At 45.8% G+C, this 17,157-nt stretch overlaps 2 protein-coding genes and 1 long non-coding RNA gene across 12 annotated transcripts in view; 2 read left to right on the top strand and 1 right to left on the bottom strand.

Annotated features, from left to right (window-relative positions):
* Positions 1-4,926: 4,926 nt before the first annotated feature.
* On the bottom strand, positions 4,927-7,869 carry SS18L2 (SS18 like 2). Its single transcript, XM_030328582.2, has 3 exons — positions 7,664-7,869; positions 7,315-7,391; positions 4,927-5,475 (listed from the first exon to the last, which is right to left on the bottom strand). Exons 1-3 carry the CDS (start codon positions 7,730-7,732, stop codon positions 5,388-5,390), a joined length of 234 nt encoding a protein of 77 aa, XP_030184442.1. The 5' UTR covers positions 7,733-7,869; the 3' UTR covers positions 4,927-5,387.
* Positions 7,870-8,002: 133 nt separating this feature from the next.
* LOC115523012 lies at positions 8,003-11,860 on the top strand. Its single transcript, XR_003971615.1, has 4 exons — positions 8,003-8,236; positions 9,369-9,475; positions 10,235-10,340; positions 11,510-11,860. It is a non-coding gene; the product is annotated as an uncharacterized LOC115523012 (long non-coding RNA).
* Positions 11,861-12,485: 625 nt separating this feature from the next.
* SEC22C (SEC22 homolog C, vesicle trafficking protein) overlaps positions 12,486-17,157 on the top strand; it is a 33,111-nt gene continuing 28,439 nt past the window's right edge. For 8 of the 10 annotated variants that reach the window (XR_003971614.1, XM_030328581.1, XM_030328577.1 and 5 more), the window contains exon 1: positions 13,208-13,335. The gene's annotated coding sequence lies outside the window, so the exon portion shown is untranslated. Of the gene's footprint in view, positions 12,987-13,207; positions 13,336-14,179; positions 14,235-17,157 lie in introns of those variants that run through there. The other 2 variants (XM_030328574.1, XM_030328575.2) reach the window with 2 other exon arrangements.

Genomic DNA, 17,157 nt, shown 5'->3' with positions numbered 1-17,157 from the left:
GAAATGAGCGTGGGATGCTGGTAGCTTCTGCTACAACGGGCAGTTTTTTGTTTGCAGACAAAAGGGTGCTCAGGAATGGAAAAGCATAGACTTTTTCTGTAAGAAGCACTTGCTAGTTTCCACTTGGAATCCCTGCAGCTTCAATATATGGACAATTTCTCAGCATCCTCAGTCCTGCATAGTGCCCTGATCCGTGCCTGGGTGTAGGCCTCTTTTATCTTGTCAGGCTTATTGGGAGCTCCCTGAAAGCACGACCCAGTGCCCTGTCTCCTCTAGTTTCCTCACTGGAGAACCCAGCACAGGCCTGGCCAAACGAGAACTCACGTTCTAATTGAATTGATGACCACATAGGTGAATACTGCTCTATACATGGACTCAAGAGAGAGAGAGAAAAGAAAAGCCAGTTGGAATGAAAAGTCTTTGCATAGCTCTTGCTTCTGCCTGCACTGCTGGGTCCCTTGATGGTCATGTGTCAGATTCCTTGTTGTTCATATCTCAGCTGCAATGTCACCTCCCTGGGTCATTCCTGACTCCATTACTTAAAGTGGCCACCCAGACACTCTTTAGCACATTACCTTGTAATTCTCTGCACAGCACTTCTTGCCATGTGAAGCTTTCATTGATGGTTTATATTTTGTTGCCTGTCTCCCCCAGAAATACAGGTTATTTATACCGTGTTGCCTTCTTTATATAAGAATAAAGTTTCCATGAGAGCAATGACATTGTCTGGCTTACTCACTGTAGTACCTTCAGCACACACTAGTGGATCAGTAAGTATTTTTTTTTTATGAATGAATTTATCACAAACAGAAATGAAAACAAACAACTTCCCTTTGGGCCCTAGACTCTTATTAAAAAGATTTACGATGGGACACCTGGGTGGCTCAGTTGGTTAAGTCTCTGACATTGGCTCAGGTCATGATCTCACAGTTTGTGAGTTCGAGCCCTGTGTCGGGCTCTGTGCTGACAGCTCAGAGCCTGAAGCCTGCTTCCGTTTCTGTGTCTCCTCTCTCTCTGCCCCTGCCCTGCTAGTGCGTGCTCTCTCTCTCTCTCTCAAAAATAAATAAACATTAAAAAATTTTTTTAAAAGATGAAAAGATTTAGGAAGGAAAGAAATGTCCCAGTGACTGAATGGAATGTCTAGATTCCAGAAGAATCTGTGGGATTTTCATTTGGAAAAGAGGTAACAGATAACTTCTTAAAATCACTTTTATTAAAATAGAATCAAAACAATATATGTGTGAGGTAGAGTAACAACAAAAATGAAGATACTATGTGTCCAGCTTAAGAAATATAGTCAGGATCACCTTTAGTAATGGATGTTTATTACAGAGGATCAAGAGTATATGAGATAGCACTGAACATCATTTCCTCCCTAGCCATATTGTTACTTACGGTCCCCAAAAGTCAGACTGCAATGTCAAAAAGCCTCATGAGGAAGTGGGAAAAAATAGCTTAACATTTTGTGGAATAAACCTGACTTCAAATTATCTGCTCTCTTTGTTTTAGCTGCCATATCCTCATCTCGGGAGAAGGTGATAATGACATCAGTCGCCACAGTTGCAAATCCTGGGAAGCAGGCTTGGAAACCCAAGAGAAAGGCCCAGGCCCTATGTTGGCTTTTGGGAGATCAGCTTGACCCCGAGAGCTGGAAAAGGGCTGACAGGCAGAGTGGAGGCTTAATCTTGAAGCAGGAGATCCTCTGAGAAAAGCAGTTAATACAGTCTGGTCAGGTTTGGTCTTTACCTTTTTAAATCACCTTTCACAACTATATTGAGTTCTGGGTTCCCTAAGAGGGATGGTAGGTGCTTCCCTCTGAAGCAGACTGGTAGAGACGGGCTGGGGCGTGTACCATAACAGCTAAGTGGCCTGTGCCAACTTCTCCAGTGTGTCTCTCCAGAAAAGGGCCCTCTGGAGAGTCTGGCAATTTTCTGGCAATTCGGGTAAACTGTGGCTTAAACAGACTTGGCTGTTTCCAGAGGCCTCTGATTTGCCCTGATTCAGTTGTCTACATGCAGACTGACATATCCTTCCAAGAGACGAAAAGAGGGGAACACAGCAGGTCACCAACTCCTTCCCTCTAAGGGGGAACTGGACTTTGTCTTTACGGCTATTCCCCCTGCTACACAGGAAGCTACCCTAAACTGCCATAGGCCACACCGGCTTGCTCAGAACCCATACAATGGAACCTCCAGTGCTCTGTCACAGACCCTTGCCTCCCGTGCCAGTAGTGGACAGTTCCTACAAGGTCAGACTCACATTGTGCTAGCAGAAGCCCATCGGAGGGGCTGCCATGCAGCTTTTTACTTTCTTCCTCCTCTGACATCTAGGGCCCACTTGGCCACAAAGGCTGCTTGTTAGTACAGAGGAGCTAACTCCCCTGGAGGCAACCCCAGCCAGGGTCTCTCAGGCAGACACTTCTGAGACGTTTGTATGCTTTTAGGTCCATCCTTCTGACCCCTGCCCCAGAATTGAGCCTTTATTGCCTATAGCGGTAACTTTGATAACACACTTGTTTAGTGGCTTTTCCTTCTTCTCTGTCTTATCGTCCTCATGGCCTTATTCCTGTTTCCTGAGATCACCTCCCAAATAAACTATCTGCACCCAAGGCCTTGTCTCAGGCTCTGTTTTAGGGGAGGTCCAAACTGAAACATCAGCTGGCATTTTTATTCCAGCTCGAGCCAAGCCCTATGTGAACAGGTCAAGCTGCCTAGTAAAGGGGGAAACTGCCATCCAACTCCAGCTGATGGTTGCCATGTGGACCTGCAGGCCCAGCACTGCTAGAAATTCAGGCTTATTGGGAGACCCTCTTTAAATGTTAGCACCTAATTCAAAACTAAAAACATTGCATTGTGCCCACCATATCTGCTAAACAGATCAGGCCCATGAGCAGACCACATCGCATAGAGTATGGGCACCAACCCCATGAACAGTGGGGGAAGGAGTCGTTCATTAATGGACTAGAACTCTAAGGATGGAAGAATGGGGGAATGAGGAAACAAAGAACTGGCTTCTTCCCAGATTAGAGAAGGGCCAGAAAGGGCCAGAGCCCTTAGATAACACATCAGAGCTAACACACATTGAGTGTTTACTATGTGCCCAGCTCTCAACCACATTACCTCAATCTTACAACCTCAGGAGGCAGATACTACTTTCATTATCATCGTATTATAGGTGAGGAAGCAGCGGTCAGAGGTTATGATAGAGTTGGGAATCAAAATGAGGCCTCTCTAGGTGACAACCCTTAACTCCTACAAAAGGAGCCAGGCACTGGAGGTTTTAATTTTGGGTTCACTTACGAAAATCTCCTCGCTTCATTTTACAGAGAAGTCTCAAAGAGGGAAAGTTCTTTATTGGACAAAGCTAATAAAGGCAGGAGGGATAAAATAGAAAATCACCGGTATGCAATCCCTAACGAAATAATAGATCAAAGCTAGGTAGATCATAATTTAAGTCAAAGACTATTGGGCACTTGATGGATAAATCAGGTTGTTCCTGATACAATGCAGAAGCAAGTACCTCTTACCTCCTATGTTGTATACTTGCCAAAAATACTAGAATCTGAGTCTGAATGAGCCTCTAGATCTACCAGTTTACAGGAAAAGTGGGCAATACTGGGACATATTTAATAACATCATAGGGATGCAACTAGGCAGATCCAGAACATGATTAATTTTAGGGCATATCACCTAGTTTTGCCAACAAATGGCAATGAAGACAAGAAGGGGAACTGCTAAGTATTTTTACAGTGATTTAAGGGATGTCAACAAAATGCAGTGTTATGAAACTTGTTTGGACCCAGAGTTAGACAAGTCAACAAAAAGACATTTTGTGATAATTGATGGAGTTCAGGACATGCTACTCCAAAACGTGACACCTTGGTGTACTGAATATTTTAAGCTGAAGGAATCTGAAAAATGAGATGCTGGAAGGATTTTCTGACCTCCCAAGAAGCAAGGTCATGAGACCCCATGTGAGAAGTGCCCTCCTTATACCCAGAAGCAAGGAGCATCTTTATCTTTTAAAAAGGAGGGACACTGAGATTTTGAATGAAAAGGCCATGCTAAGTTCCCCTAATTTACTACGCTGCACTCATACCCTACTGTTCCACCCACAGTTTTCCACAACTTTCTACTTTTCATCAAATCTAATATAAAAATGTTCAGGTTTAACTGGTTTTTTGGGTCTTCATTTCCTTATGAAGCCCTCCCATGTCACATCAAACTTAACTTATATGCTTTTCTTTTGTTAACCTGTCTTTTATTATAGAGGCCCAGCCAAGAACCTTAAAAAGATAGGTGGGAAAAGATATTTTAAAAAAGTATTTTAGGGGCGCCTGGGTGGCGCAGTCGGTTAAGCGTCCGACTTCAGCCAGGTCACGATCTCGCGGTGCGTGAGTTCGAGCCCCGCGTCAGGCTCCGGGCTGATGGCTCGGAGCCTGGAGCCTGTTTCCGATTCTGTGTCTCCCTCTCTCTCTGCCCCTCCCCCGTTCATGCTCTGTCTCTCTCTGTCCCAAAAATAAATAAACGTTGAAAAAAAAAATTAAAAAAAAAAAGGTATTTTAAAAAATATTAGATGATATTAAATAATAATTAAGAATTACTATTGATTTGGTTAGCAATGATAATGGTGTTGTTACATATATACATATTTTTAAGACATTTATTCATTGTTGAGTGGGGGGGAGGGATAGAGACAGGGAGCCACAGGATCCCATGCAGGCTCCAGACCCTGAGCTGTCAGCACAGAGCACGATGCAGGGCTCGAACTCACAAACCGTGAGTTCATGACCTGAGCCAAAGTCAGACGCTTAACTGACTGAGCCACAGAGGTGTCCCGTTGTTACATATATTTTTAAGTCCTCACAGTTTTTCCAGAAGACAAATGGAACACTTATTATATGAAAACCTCTATACCTCAGTAGGAGTCTTTCATGGAAAGGCGAGCTTTATTTCAAAGCAACCTGAAAAAAATCGTCAGGTCCACAACTACAAACTGCTAGGAGGGAGCACACAGTTACACATCCATTCGGCAGGGCCTCAGTTAGGAGTCTTGCCAATTCCTGTTGATTGCCCAACATCTATTCAGTTTCCTCTTCAGGTTGAAACTGAAAAGGTTGAATTGAAGATGCCCATGATATCTTTGTTATCGAAACATCCAAACAGGAAAGAGGACATCTGGAGTCAACTTAATCTGCTTAATTATTAAAATAAGTATTTACGCTGCGAATACAGTTAACTTAGTAGCTTTCTTCACCTTTTCACATTTTTAAAAGAGTCACAGAGGTTTCATTCATGTTTCAAGCAGTTGAGTTGGTAAAGATCCTATCTCTACTTCATAGGAAATGGGTTACCCTCAATTACTCCTTATGAGAGCCAGCTGAAAGATTATTCCATTGGTTTTGAAGGGCTGGTGGGGTTGGCATCTGCGATGGTAGCCAAATAAATGAGATTTCTGTGTAACACATGCTGGTACCTATGGGTAAAAAACGGGCAAAAATCAGAGGCTTGTTTTTACTGAACACTAACAAGACACTGGAAAGGAATTTACCCACCCTAGTGGAATGGCTCATCTATTGTTTAGATGATTTAGTATCATCAACCTCCTTATTTAACACCAAGGAAAATATATCCAGCTTCTTACCTGTTTGCACTTATACTTCCATGGCTACCTCTCTGGGCCAAACCACTCCCCTTCTTGCCTAGGCTATTGTATCGGGCCAGTCTCATAACTGGTCTCCCTGCTCTACCTTTGACTCCTAAGTAGCAACCTAAGGGATCATTGTACAATATAAGTGAAGACTTGCAATACCTCTGATTAAAACCCTCCAAAAGCTCCCATCTCATTCTGAGTAAAGCTGAGCTCTTCCAGCCCTTCTGATGGCCTGCAAGGCTATAAGATTGGGGCCTCCAGTTACGTCTCTGATCTCAGCTCCTACCACTTTCCCTTTGCTCACTGAGTTCTGGCTGCAGTGTCCTCCTTGCTGTGATTTGAAGATAACCAGCGTGTCCCAGCCTAGGGGGCTTTTCCACCTGATGCTGACTCTGCCTCACAAATCTATATAGCTGGCTCCCTCACCTCTGGTGTCTGCTCAAATGTCTCATCAGATATACCCTCTGTAAAATGGCATCCCTTCTTCCTCACTTACCCTGGTTTATTCTTATTCAAAGCACTTACTACTATGTGCCTAATTGTATGATTTCCTCCTTCCAGCTTCTGGAGTCTAGAATGTAAACTCTGTAAGAGCAGACAAGGTACCTGATTTGGTAAAAAGCAAAGCTGGTTTTGGTACTGATTCCCCAGTAGCTGAAACAGTGTCTGGTACTCAGTAGTACTTATAGAATGTCTGTTGAACAAACTTAGAGGGACAAAGCACTTCTGTGGTATCAATGTGAGCTTACTATAGTAGTGATTCTCAATCAGGTGACAGAGTTCTCTACCTAGGAAGGCAAATCAGACTAGGAGGGCAGGAAGCATGGCCTATGCAATGTGAAAAAGCCCACCAGGAAATTTTGATAACTTTCTTATGCATAGGTTGAGAATCGCTACACCAAATGGAATGTTTTGCAACTTCTATATAGAAAAATGAGAGTTTACTATAAACTGTAAAAAAGCAAATTGCCAGATGCCAGAATCAAATGCAAAGACTTACACAAAGATACCTCTACTATTCCATTGAGCTATTCAGTGAGGGATTGTGGGTGATTTTTTTAGGGGGTGGGAAAAGCATGGCTTTCTTAAACATGTCTTCAGTTAGAATGAAATAATGTAATAATAAACGGAGCATAATTCCTGGACTACATTTAGAAAGACTGTTTTCTCTCATTTTGGTATATAACTAGAAAACACATTCAATTACTGTGCTGAATGTGCCTTTGGCTTAACTTGTAAGTCTTTTATGGTCCTTGTGTGCATTACAGACTGCGAGTTAGAAAATGAAAGGGAACTAACTTAACAGTCAAATGGTCTGACCCCCTCAGAAAAAGGATGAGCTGAGGATCCATGATGAGCAAGGGGCCACAGCGCTCATCTCCCGAGACTAGTTTTCCACGTGATCTTCTCTCCACCCCTGTTGTCATCAACTGACATGTCTACCTGAAGGAAGTTTGCAGTGAGCATAATTCAAACTCAAAGAGGGTGCCACATCTGACTCCAGGCTTCACAATGTGCTGTCTGTGTGGTTTGGAGCAGGTAAGTAACCTCTGAGCCTCATCGGGGATCAGTCACCCAAGACTCCTAGTTCAGGTCAGCTTGCTGTATCACCACACTGGTTTATCCTCCTCTCAAAAGTTGGGAGGAGGGGCGGGTACTTACTGGACGCACTCATTCGCCCGGCCTTTGTTCTGATACTCCACGATGCAGCGGATGAGCTGGTCATTCTCCTCCAGGAGCTGAAAGACCAGAGAAAGGGTCAGCGCAGTGCGTCATCGGGACGGCCAGGCACACTGCCCCCTAGTCTCTTCAATGCGGGGCTGTACTGCCCCAGTGTTCTTGCCGACTTCGTTCCGGTCTCACGCCACACCAATGCAAGCCAAGCCCCTACGCAAACTCACCACAAGCCTCAACTGGGATGCTGCTCACTCTAGGAAGCTTCCCGAACCCGAACCCGAACCCTTTCAAGATCTCAACCAAGGAACTTCTCTCCGCCCTCGTTAGCGCTCACCCGCTGGATCGTCTCCTGATTAACTTCCGCCTTGCCTTTCAGCCAGTCCGGTACGAAGGCCACCGACATCCCGAGAAGCCAGGTTGGAACCCGGTCTCAGGCCCTGAGGACCCCCGTGCATCTAAACCGGAGCCAACCGGCAGCTCCAGGCGCACTACTACTGAAGCAGGGACCCATGTTAGGTGGGGCCTACACTCTCGACGTTGATTGGGTCCTCCCGGTGACTGGGAACAGACGGAACGTCCTTTGTGATTGGGCGCGCAAGAGCGATGGTCAGAGCGTCAGCCTCGGTCCCGCCCCCTGGGGCTCAGCGCTGTAGGCGCTCGATTGCATTTGCGCAGTCTGGAGAGCTAGCCTCGGGGGCGGGGCCGGGCGTCAGCTCCTCGCCTTTTAGGCGCTGGGTAGTCTATCTGCAGGAGCACCTTGCGTTGGGTCACACGGGTATTGTGGCTGGAACCCAGATATCTGGCTCCAAGTCCACTCCTCCCTATTTCGACATCACTCTGGTGCCTCCAGATACGCGTCTGGAACGTGAACCCTGGCCATTGCCTCCTGCCAAGCCAAACCCTGCAGGTAGTAGGAAAACACTGCTGTTAGCTTTATTCTTTGCTGAGGAAGAAACTTGTATCTACACCTATTTTTCCTCTGGGTAGTAATAAAGCTCACTAGGTTTACGGCCCTAAAAAGAACTGTTATTTTCTCCATTTTACAGATGAGAAAACAGGTTAAGTAACCTGCCCAAGATCTCACAGCCACTAAGGGCAGAGCCAATATCTGTACACGGGTAGTATGGCTTTAGAGCCCTCGTTCTTAACTTACTACTCCATACTGCCTATGCACCATACTGCAGAGGTGGCTTGCTGCAAGATAAAAGAAGGAAGCTGGTCCTACCCTCCTGGGCCACATAGTTCCTGCTGGCAACCGCTGACACTCTGAAGTGGTTGTCTTCTCTCTTGTTCAACCCATCCATTACGGACATGGGAACAAGGCTGGATTTCCCTGCAGCACAGGGTGAACAGCAGCCACATCATTTAGGAGGAAGATCTTCGAAGCCTTTACTCAAAAGGGATCGGGGGAGGGGGGGCAATTCTGCCTCATAGAGCTTCATTTCCCTGAGTAGTGGCCCTGATCCAGAGCAGGCTCATCTACTTTGCTGGGCTCTCCCTCCACAATTCCCTTAGTCAACCCTGTGAGGAGGCAGCTTTCATTCCATTTCACAGAGGAGTAAAACCCAGTGAGAAAAGTGGGGCAACATACCTGAACTGGACCAGGACTTCAGGGCTTCCTGGTTCCCAAGCCTGTACTATTAACCCCAGCAAGGCTCTCTCCCTGGGAAAAGTCCCCAAAGGCTCCACAGAAAACAGACAGATGTCTCAATATGAAGAGGAAGTAGAGGTTACCCAGGTGACTGGTACCCAGAGTCTGGACTTTCTCCTAGGAACCATGGAAGCTATAGACAGTTTTAGGCAAAAAAGAAGTGAAGTCAGAGATGCATTTTAGAGTTTTCCTTAAAGAACAAGCAAACAAACAAACAACTACAGAGAAGGCTACTTGCTGCAGGTGTGCAGGCCGGAAACGGTGGAGGAGTGAAAAAAATGTGTGCATTTGAAAGACATTCGGAATAGACTTGCCAGGTCTTAGTGAATTAATGGAGGAGGGAGGGAGAAGGAGTAATTAGGGATGACTTCTGGTGTCTTGGTTTCAGCAACTGAGAGACTGGTGATGCCATTTTTGGAGACAGGGGACAGTGAAGGAGAAGTTGGACTGGAAGTGAGAGAGTGATCAATTCAGCTGTGGACACGTGCATGCAAGGTGATGTCAGACGGAGATGTAGAAGTCTATGGCTGGCTATTTGGGTCTGGAACTCAGGGTCAAGGGCTGGGCTGGCGATATAAGCTTTGAGGGGCATCACTTGTGGAAATGGAACCATGCAGTGGATAAGACTGCCCAAGGAGAGTGACTTGGTTTCTCTCATGACCAAGGAAAAGAGGCTACAGAGGAGCATGGGGGAGGGGCGGGGAGACTAGAGATATAAGAGGAAATCAGGTGGGGGGGGGTCATATAAAAATAAGAGTGACTGAGGAAGCAAGACAGGACAGCAATGACAAATGCTGTTGAAAGGTCAAGCAAGGTAAAGACTAGAACTTTAATGAAGGAGGTTTCAGTGATGTGGTGAGGCAGAAGTGAGAATTTCCAGGGACTATGAAATACAGGAAAGATGAAGCAAATGGAGTCTTTAGAGCAGGCCACTGTTTCCAAGAAACCTGGCAATAAAGGGGAAAAAGGAAAGAAGGTGGTAGAGGGACAGAAGTTGGTGGGAACTGAGGGCTATTACTTTAGTGGCTGCTCTTTCCTCGGTGAAGGGGGCACCTGGGAGGCTAGGGGGATCTTGAAGAGTGGTAGATCTGGGGAGCACGCAGGAGATTTTGAGGTGGGTGTTGGGGAGAGCTGGAGACAGAGCCAACCCAGCAAACATGGGACTGCCGGGCAGTGTTGAGGACCTGGTGGAGGCTGGCGAGGTACATACATAGCACTGATCTGTATGGTTGTGCGATTTTTTTTTTCCAGCAGCACTTCCAGCTCAGGGGCTTATTTAGAGAAGCCAGAAGATTGGATTTTTTTCCTGAATTGGAGTGCTCCCAGGCAGATGTGACAGAAGAAAAACTGCACAATGGAGGTAAGCATATTGGGAAGAATGTGATGGAAATGATAAACCCTGCACTTTCAGTGGATGGAGAAGGAAATAAAGATTGGAGAAAGGTGATACATACAACAAAGTAGAAGGACAAGTGGACTGGAGGCTTCCGCAGGCCAGGCAACAGTGGGCAGAATTCTGAGAACAGCCAAGGGACAGTCAGAGATCAGGTGTCTGCGTTTACAACTTCAGAGGTGGAGCTCTTCTTCTGTGGTGATACAGCAATCTAGGGTGTGAGCCTGGAAGCAGAGGAATGAAGAAGGCTGGAAAAGAAAATCTCTGGAGCCTGGGGTCAAAATGACCAATGATTGGAGAGGAGGGCTAGGACTCCAGACACCACATCTTACCCCTGTAGCCCAATCCACTATGGTGCCTGAGCCACTCTATCTGCACCCGTCAGAGAGCACAAAGCCCTATTATAAAGCACTCACATAGCAGGTTTTGAGAGCCTGAGGCTCCACATTCAAAAACTCTTGGTTTTTGTGGGTCTGGCACCAATTTTTCCTTCCCCATTTAAGCCAGAGTTTTGTTTTCATGACCTGTGGTGACAAGAACAGGTCTTCATTCACCTGCCAATACACTTGGAGAGGGAATCCCAGTGATTCCCTCACATTCAGTGAGGAGGTTTCAATCTCTGTTATCAATCAAATCTCATTGCTTTTATCTTTTGTGCTTTTTATGACCTAGCCTCATGATCACTTGTCACACAGGCCAACCCTGACTCAATGTGGAGGAGACCACGCAAGAGTGTGAATACCAGGAGGTGGGGATCCCTGGAGGTCATCTGATTTCATTTTGTAATTTTTCTCTGGCTATGTAAGGCCTGCTTCAGTTTCTACCCATGTGGTGATGACTTTCAAAAGTTGATGTCTAGCCCAGACCTGTACCTGTACATTCAACTGCCTACATTGACATCTGGACCAGAAGTCTCTAGGCTACCTCAAATTCAACTTGTCTGAGATAGAACTAGAGATCATTTTTCTTTCCAAAATCAGATCCTCTTCCAGTTTCTCTGTATCTAGGAACCCCTCCACTATCTACGCATTCACTCAAGGCTGAACAGTGGCATTATCCTTGAAGCCACTTTGTTACTCTTCCACATCCAATTCGTCACCACGTCTTGTTGATTTTGTTCCTACATGTCTCTGCAGACTGTCCAGTTCTCCTCCTCTTCACCATCGCTCCAGTCCAAGTCTAAGCGAGCTCCAGCTTCATCGTCTTTTGCCCAGATGACTGCATTGGCTTCCCAGCTGGTCCTACCAGGGCTTCTGTGAGCCTTTTTCATTTTGATCTTAACTTCAGCAGCCAAAGTGATTTTACACAAGATAAATTTTATCAGTTTCCCACTGTCCTAAACTTTCTAGCATGGCCTACAAAGGTCTTACCTGGTCTTAGCTCTTCTATTCTCTCTAGTGGCTCTCACCCTATTCCTTACTCTCTAAACTCTCAGTTCCTTTTCTTGTCTTTTTTTTTTTTTTTTTTTTTTTTTTGGTGTGGTAAAATATACATAACTTAAAATGTACCATCTTAGCCATTTTTTTTTAATTTTTTTTTTCAACGTTTATTTATTTTTGGGACAGAGAGAGACAGAGCATGAATGGGGGAGGGGCAGAGGGAGAGGGAGACACAGAATCCGAAACAGGCTCCAGGCTCTGAGCCATCAGCCCAGAGCCTGACGCGGGGCTCGAACTCACGGATCGCGAGATCGTGACCTGGCTGAAGTCGGACGCCTAACCGACTGCGCCACCCAGGCGCCCCAATCTTAGCCATTTTTAAATGTTCTGTGACATTTAAAAATTTACATTATTGTGCAGCTATCACCACCATTCATTTCCAGAACTTTTTCATATTCTCCAGCTGAAATTCTGTGCCTGTTAAACACTAGCTCCTTATGCACCACCTCTTTCTTTTCATCCGTCTAAAGGAGCCCTGCCGCCTTCTTGTTCTTTATACACAAACCGCCCTCGGTCTGAAACACTCATTTTTTCCCCTTTGCCTACTGAGCAACCAGTCAGCTATAGTGTCACGTTCTCAAGGAAGCCTCCTCGGACTCCCAAGTTCAGACCAGAAGCTCCTGTAACTTCTCTCAAAAACCTTGTTCCTCTCGGAAGAGCACACATCTCAGTTTGTATTTCAACACATGTTGTGTAATTGTTTAATTGATGAGTGCTTTCGCTCTGCCTTCTCTTAACATAGTGTTTAGTGTCAGGAGTTCCTCACTGTGTCCCCACCGCCAGGCCTAGTGCCCGGCACACAGCAGGTGCTCAAAATGTGTTGGGCGAAAAATAAATGGACGAGTTCCGCTTCCCTGCATTGGGCCATCCATCCGTGTGACACCTGTGAGTGCCTCCACCCCCAGACTGGGGTGTGTCCCTCCAGGGTCGGACTTTAGCACCTCATCCAGGCTGGCAGGAGGCTGTGCTCTTTGGTTTGCCTATCTCGGACTTCCCGCCCAGCTGCGCAGACGGCAGAACCCACAGCGGGGGCGTGTCGCGGTCTTACGCAGAACCTCCCTGTCTCGGCACGTCAGTTCTGTACTCTACCCCAGGAGGAATCGAGCTTAGACCCAGAAGTTTCCTCGCACCTCCGGACGTGGGAATTACACGCTTGGACGTCAAACCCAAGCGGGTGAGAGCCAGCAGATGGGAAGAAAGCTGGGAGGAGCGCGCGCCCCTGCCACTCCCCCTGTGCCTTTGGGTGGAAGCCCTTTAAGAACTAGCTAATTCGGGACTCCTCCGGGACTGGGCGGGGAAGCCACTCCAGGATTGGCCGGTTCGGGTGCGGGTGTCGCTTAGCAGCTGCAAATAGGGATTCAAGATTCGGGCATGCGCACCATCGCCTACCTGCGCCTGGGCCGCCAGTGACCTGGGCCGGGTCCGCCCGGTGGGCTGAGGTTGCAGAGGAGGCGGCGGGTGGTACGGCGGTGAGGCGGCGCGACGGGCGGGCGCCGACTCCCGGAGGCCGCCGTCGGGGCGAGGTGAGGGCTGGCGGGCGGAGTCGGGTGCCGCGGCCCGTTAGCGGAAAGCAGGCGGGGTCGGGTGTGGCGCAGGGCGGGCCTGGAGGTGGAGGCGGCCCCGGGCCCGCCCCGCCCTCAGGCCCGACTTAGCCCCACCCGGTTTCGTGGGTCTTCCCCGAGTCGCCTGTCCCCCTTTCTTCCCCGGGCGGCTCTCTGGACTCGGGGACAACCGGGGCGCGCCTGCTGGAACCCTAAACTGACTGATGCGCGTGGAGCGCTGCTCCCAGTGGGAAGAGAAGGGGTGTGTCCAAATGAGAGGGGGGACGATTTCCTTGATTATCCTTGGTTATCCACGAAGCCCCGGTCTGAGTACTGTTTAATTTTAATAGCAAACTTCCCTTACCATCCCGAAATTATACGACTTGGTTTACCAAATACTGGGTGCACTGGACCAGCTTTTCCGAACATTAGATGTAGGAGGTGATGTACATTTGTGTCCATTACAGGCTTACCTCTAGACCTCCAGAGACAGAAGGATAAAGCACTCTGGGAAAAATGAGGTTTTTAGAAATCAAAACCACAAAAGAATTATTCCTAGTGGCGAAAAGTATTTGGTGACATTTGTTACATGGTCAGGACAAAAAAGTAAAGCTCAGACCAATGGATAGGGTACATCTTAATTAAATTTTACAAAGGAATTAATCCTGATAAAGGTAATTTTAGTAAAATTAAAATGTAAATAATTGAAGGTGGTTTCATATTGGTAAATAGAATTAAATCGATATAATAGAGTTTGCTCTGGAAAATACATTGTAGACAATGCGGTTATAGCTCTGTTTGTCTTTACAACACAGAAGACATCTTGGAGTCCGAAAGTTTTATTCTCAGAAAGAGCCTCAGAAACAAGCTGCATCCAAAAGGTGATTGAGGGTCAGAGAGGAAAATTGGCTTATTCAAAGTAACACAGCGAGTAAGGAGTAATTGTAACAAGTGTGACCCTAGGCCTCTGCTCCTTCTATTAACAGGTCTCTGATTAGTTGGGTAGTAATGCTCTAGGAGAAAGAGAAAATAGAAATAGGGTAGCTGTGATCCCCAAAATTGGATTTAGAGAGGCAGAGTATATTGAAAAGATTGCATAGGCTTTCAGATGTTTTCAGTAAGGAAGTTTGGGTTTGAAACCTGGCTCTCTCGCTTATGTCTTAGTTTTCCTACCTGTCCAGTGTAGATCATGCCTACCTCACAGATAGTTTTGAACAGTAAATAACATTATCAGTTTAAAAGTTCCTAGCACAGTGCCTCGCGCGTAATGTTAGTTGCTATCAAGTTCAGTCCCCTACTCTTTTTAACTCATTTAAGTTATGTGTACCCTCCCTATCCCCACACCATCCCCAAGAAACATGGAACAGAGGATCCTGAGTGATCTACACATTAGGTTACCGGTTCTCAAGTTGAAGATGAATTCAGTAAGGGTGACTAACCCAGTTTTGTTTTCTGTATTGTGTATTTGAGGAGTGGGTAATATGCCTCATGGTGAAGACTTGTGTTTGAGTATTTGTGTGCCCAATGAAATTCGTTGTTTGTTTGCATTACTGTTTTGCGAGGCTTGGTCATGGTCTGGTCATTTAATGCTGTTTTTCTCTCATGCTTTTTCTTTCCCTCTTTTTTGGAGGAGGAGGGGGAGGAGCATATGTGGTAGGGATTTGGGGGTGGGCTAAGGGTGAGGAAAAAAAAAACAATGGGAACAAGCAAGGGTGGCCTCCAGCTAAGGACAAAGTCTTTGCTGGTAGAGTAGGGATAATCTATGACACGAGCAGTTTATAAATAGATGCTGAGAAGAGGATTTAGGAAATGGGGGAGGCAGATTAAAATGTAATTTTTATAAAGCGTGGTAGCAGTGACTTGGGTATGTATATTTGATTACTAATTCAGTTTCTACTTCAGAAAAATTCCATCTGTATAAATGTCTTTTTCTCTCCAAGTAGAAATTTATTGTGGAAAAGTGTTCAAAATATAGATTAGGATATGACAAGATCTGAAAACCCACATTTCTTGTTTCATTGGGCAAAAATAAGGCAGCTGTTAGGTCATTCATTCGTTTGCTTAACAGTTTTTACTGAAGGCTTCTCATGTGTGCCAGGCATGGTGTTAGGTTAGGAAGCCAGTCTACTGGCTTGTAGAGGGAGCTGGAAAGACCTGGAAGAGACTATTGTCTCTGTGTGAGTACTCTGAGGGTGCTTTTGTCTTTGTATAATCGATAATACATTTTTTTATTATTGTGGCATGATTTTTCAGATTTATACCATTACTTCTTGTTTCTTATTTTTATTTATTAAAAAATATTTTTTTAGGGGCACCTGGGTGGCTCAGTCGGTTGAGCGTCCGGCTTCAGCTCAGGTCACGGTCTCACGTTTCGTGGGTTCGAGCCCCGCATCAGGCTCTGTGCTGACCGCTTGCTCAGAGCCTGGAGCCTGCTTCGGATTCTGTGTCTCCTTCTCTCTCTGCCCCTCCCCTGCTCATGCTTTGTCTCACTCTGTTTCTCAAAAATAAATAAAATGTAAAAAAAAAAAAAAATTTTTTTTAATGTTTATTTATTTTTGAGAGAGACAGACAGACAGATAGATTGTGAGTGGGGGAGAGGCAGAGAGAGAGGGAGACAGAATCCGAAGCAGGCTCCAGGCTCCGAGCTGTCAGTACAGAGCCCCACACAGGGCTGGAACCCACGAATCACAAGATCATGACCTGAGACGAAGGCAGATAATTAACTGAGCCACCCAGGTGCCCCACTACCTCTTATTTTTTGAACTGAATACTAGTTAAATGCAGATAGCTTTTATTTTAATTAATCCTGAGATTAGAATACCTTCTAGTTTGGAAATGTCATGTAGTTATGGAGCTGCTCACTATAAAACATGTTTTTCAACATTCAAGCAGAAATCATTGAAACTACAGTTAATTAGCAGAAAAGATTATTGATCTACTTATAGAGATGTTTATTTTATTTTTAAAGTTTATTTATTTTGAGAGAAAGAGAAAGCATGAGTGGGGAAGGGGCAGAGAGAGAATCCCAAGCAGGCTCCACGCTGTCAGTGCAGATCCCGAGACAGGGCTCAAACCCACAAACCACGAGAGCATGACCTGCGTGGAAGTCAGGCGTTTAACTGACTGAGCCATCCAGAGCCCCTACTTATAGAGATATTTAAAAATGACGCTTACACATAAAAAGCAAGTGGGAGCATAATTTAAGTAAGTGATATAAAGATCTGAAGTTAATACTTTATTCTTCAAAGTTTATTTAAAAATAATTCCAGGGGTGCCTGGGTGGCTCAGTCGGTTGAGCGGCCGAACAGTCCGTGAGTTCGAGCCCCGCGTCGGGCTCTGTGCTGACAGCTCGGAGCCTGGAGCCTGTTTCGGATTCTGTGTCTCCCTCTCTCTGACCCTCCCCCGTTCATGCTCTGTTTCTCTCTGTCTCAAAAATAAATGAACGTTAAAAAAGAAATAATTAAAAAAAATAATTCCAGTTTTAGGAAATTGCAAAGATAGTACAGAGCGGTCCCATATACCCTTTACCCTACTTTCCCCCCCATTGGTTACATCTCACTTAGGTATAGTACAACATCAAATCCAGGAAATCAACATTGATATAAAGTATGTATAGCTCCATGCCCATTTTAGCACTTAATGTAGATTCCTATCACCACCGTCGCAAAATACAAAATTATTCCATCACCACAAAGATCTTTTGCTCTCCCTTATAATAATCGCAACCATTCCCCTCCTCCCCACCATCTCTGACCCTTAGCAACTACTAGTCATTTCTCCATCTCTGTAATTTTGTCATTTTGG

Source organism: Lynx canadensis, chromosome C2 (assembly GCF_007474595.2).
Source record: "Lynx canadensis isolate LIC74 chromosome C2, mLynCan4.pri.v2, whole genome shotgun sequence".
Taxonomy (NCBI): domain Eukaryota; kingdom Metazoa; phylum Chordata; class Mammalia; order Carnivora; family Felidae; genus Lynx; species Lynx canadensis.
Note: the sequence above shows the minus strand (reverse complement) of the source record. Positions and strands in the feature narration are given on the sequence as shown.

Bases quoted from the DNA above. Each gene is read 5' to 3' on its own strand.
- SS18L2 (XM_030328582.2), bottom strand. From the start codon at position 7,732: ATGTCGGTGGCCTTCGTACCGGACTGGCTGAAAGGCAAGGCGGAAGTT. The intron at 7,392-7,663 runs GTGAGCGCTAAC...CTGGTCTTTCAG, and splicing joins ATCAGGAGACGATCCAGCGG to CTCCTGGAGGAGAATGACCA. The intron at 5,476-7,314 runs GTAAGTACCCGC...TTTTACCCATAG, and splicing joins CGGGCGAATGAGTGCGTCCA to GTACCAGCATGTGTTACACA.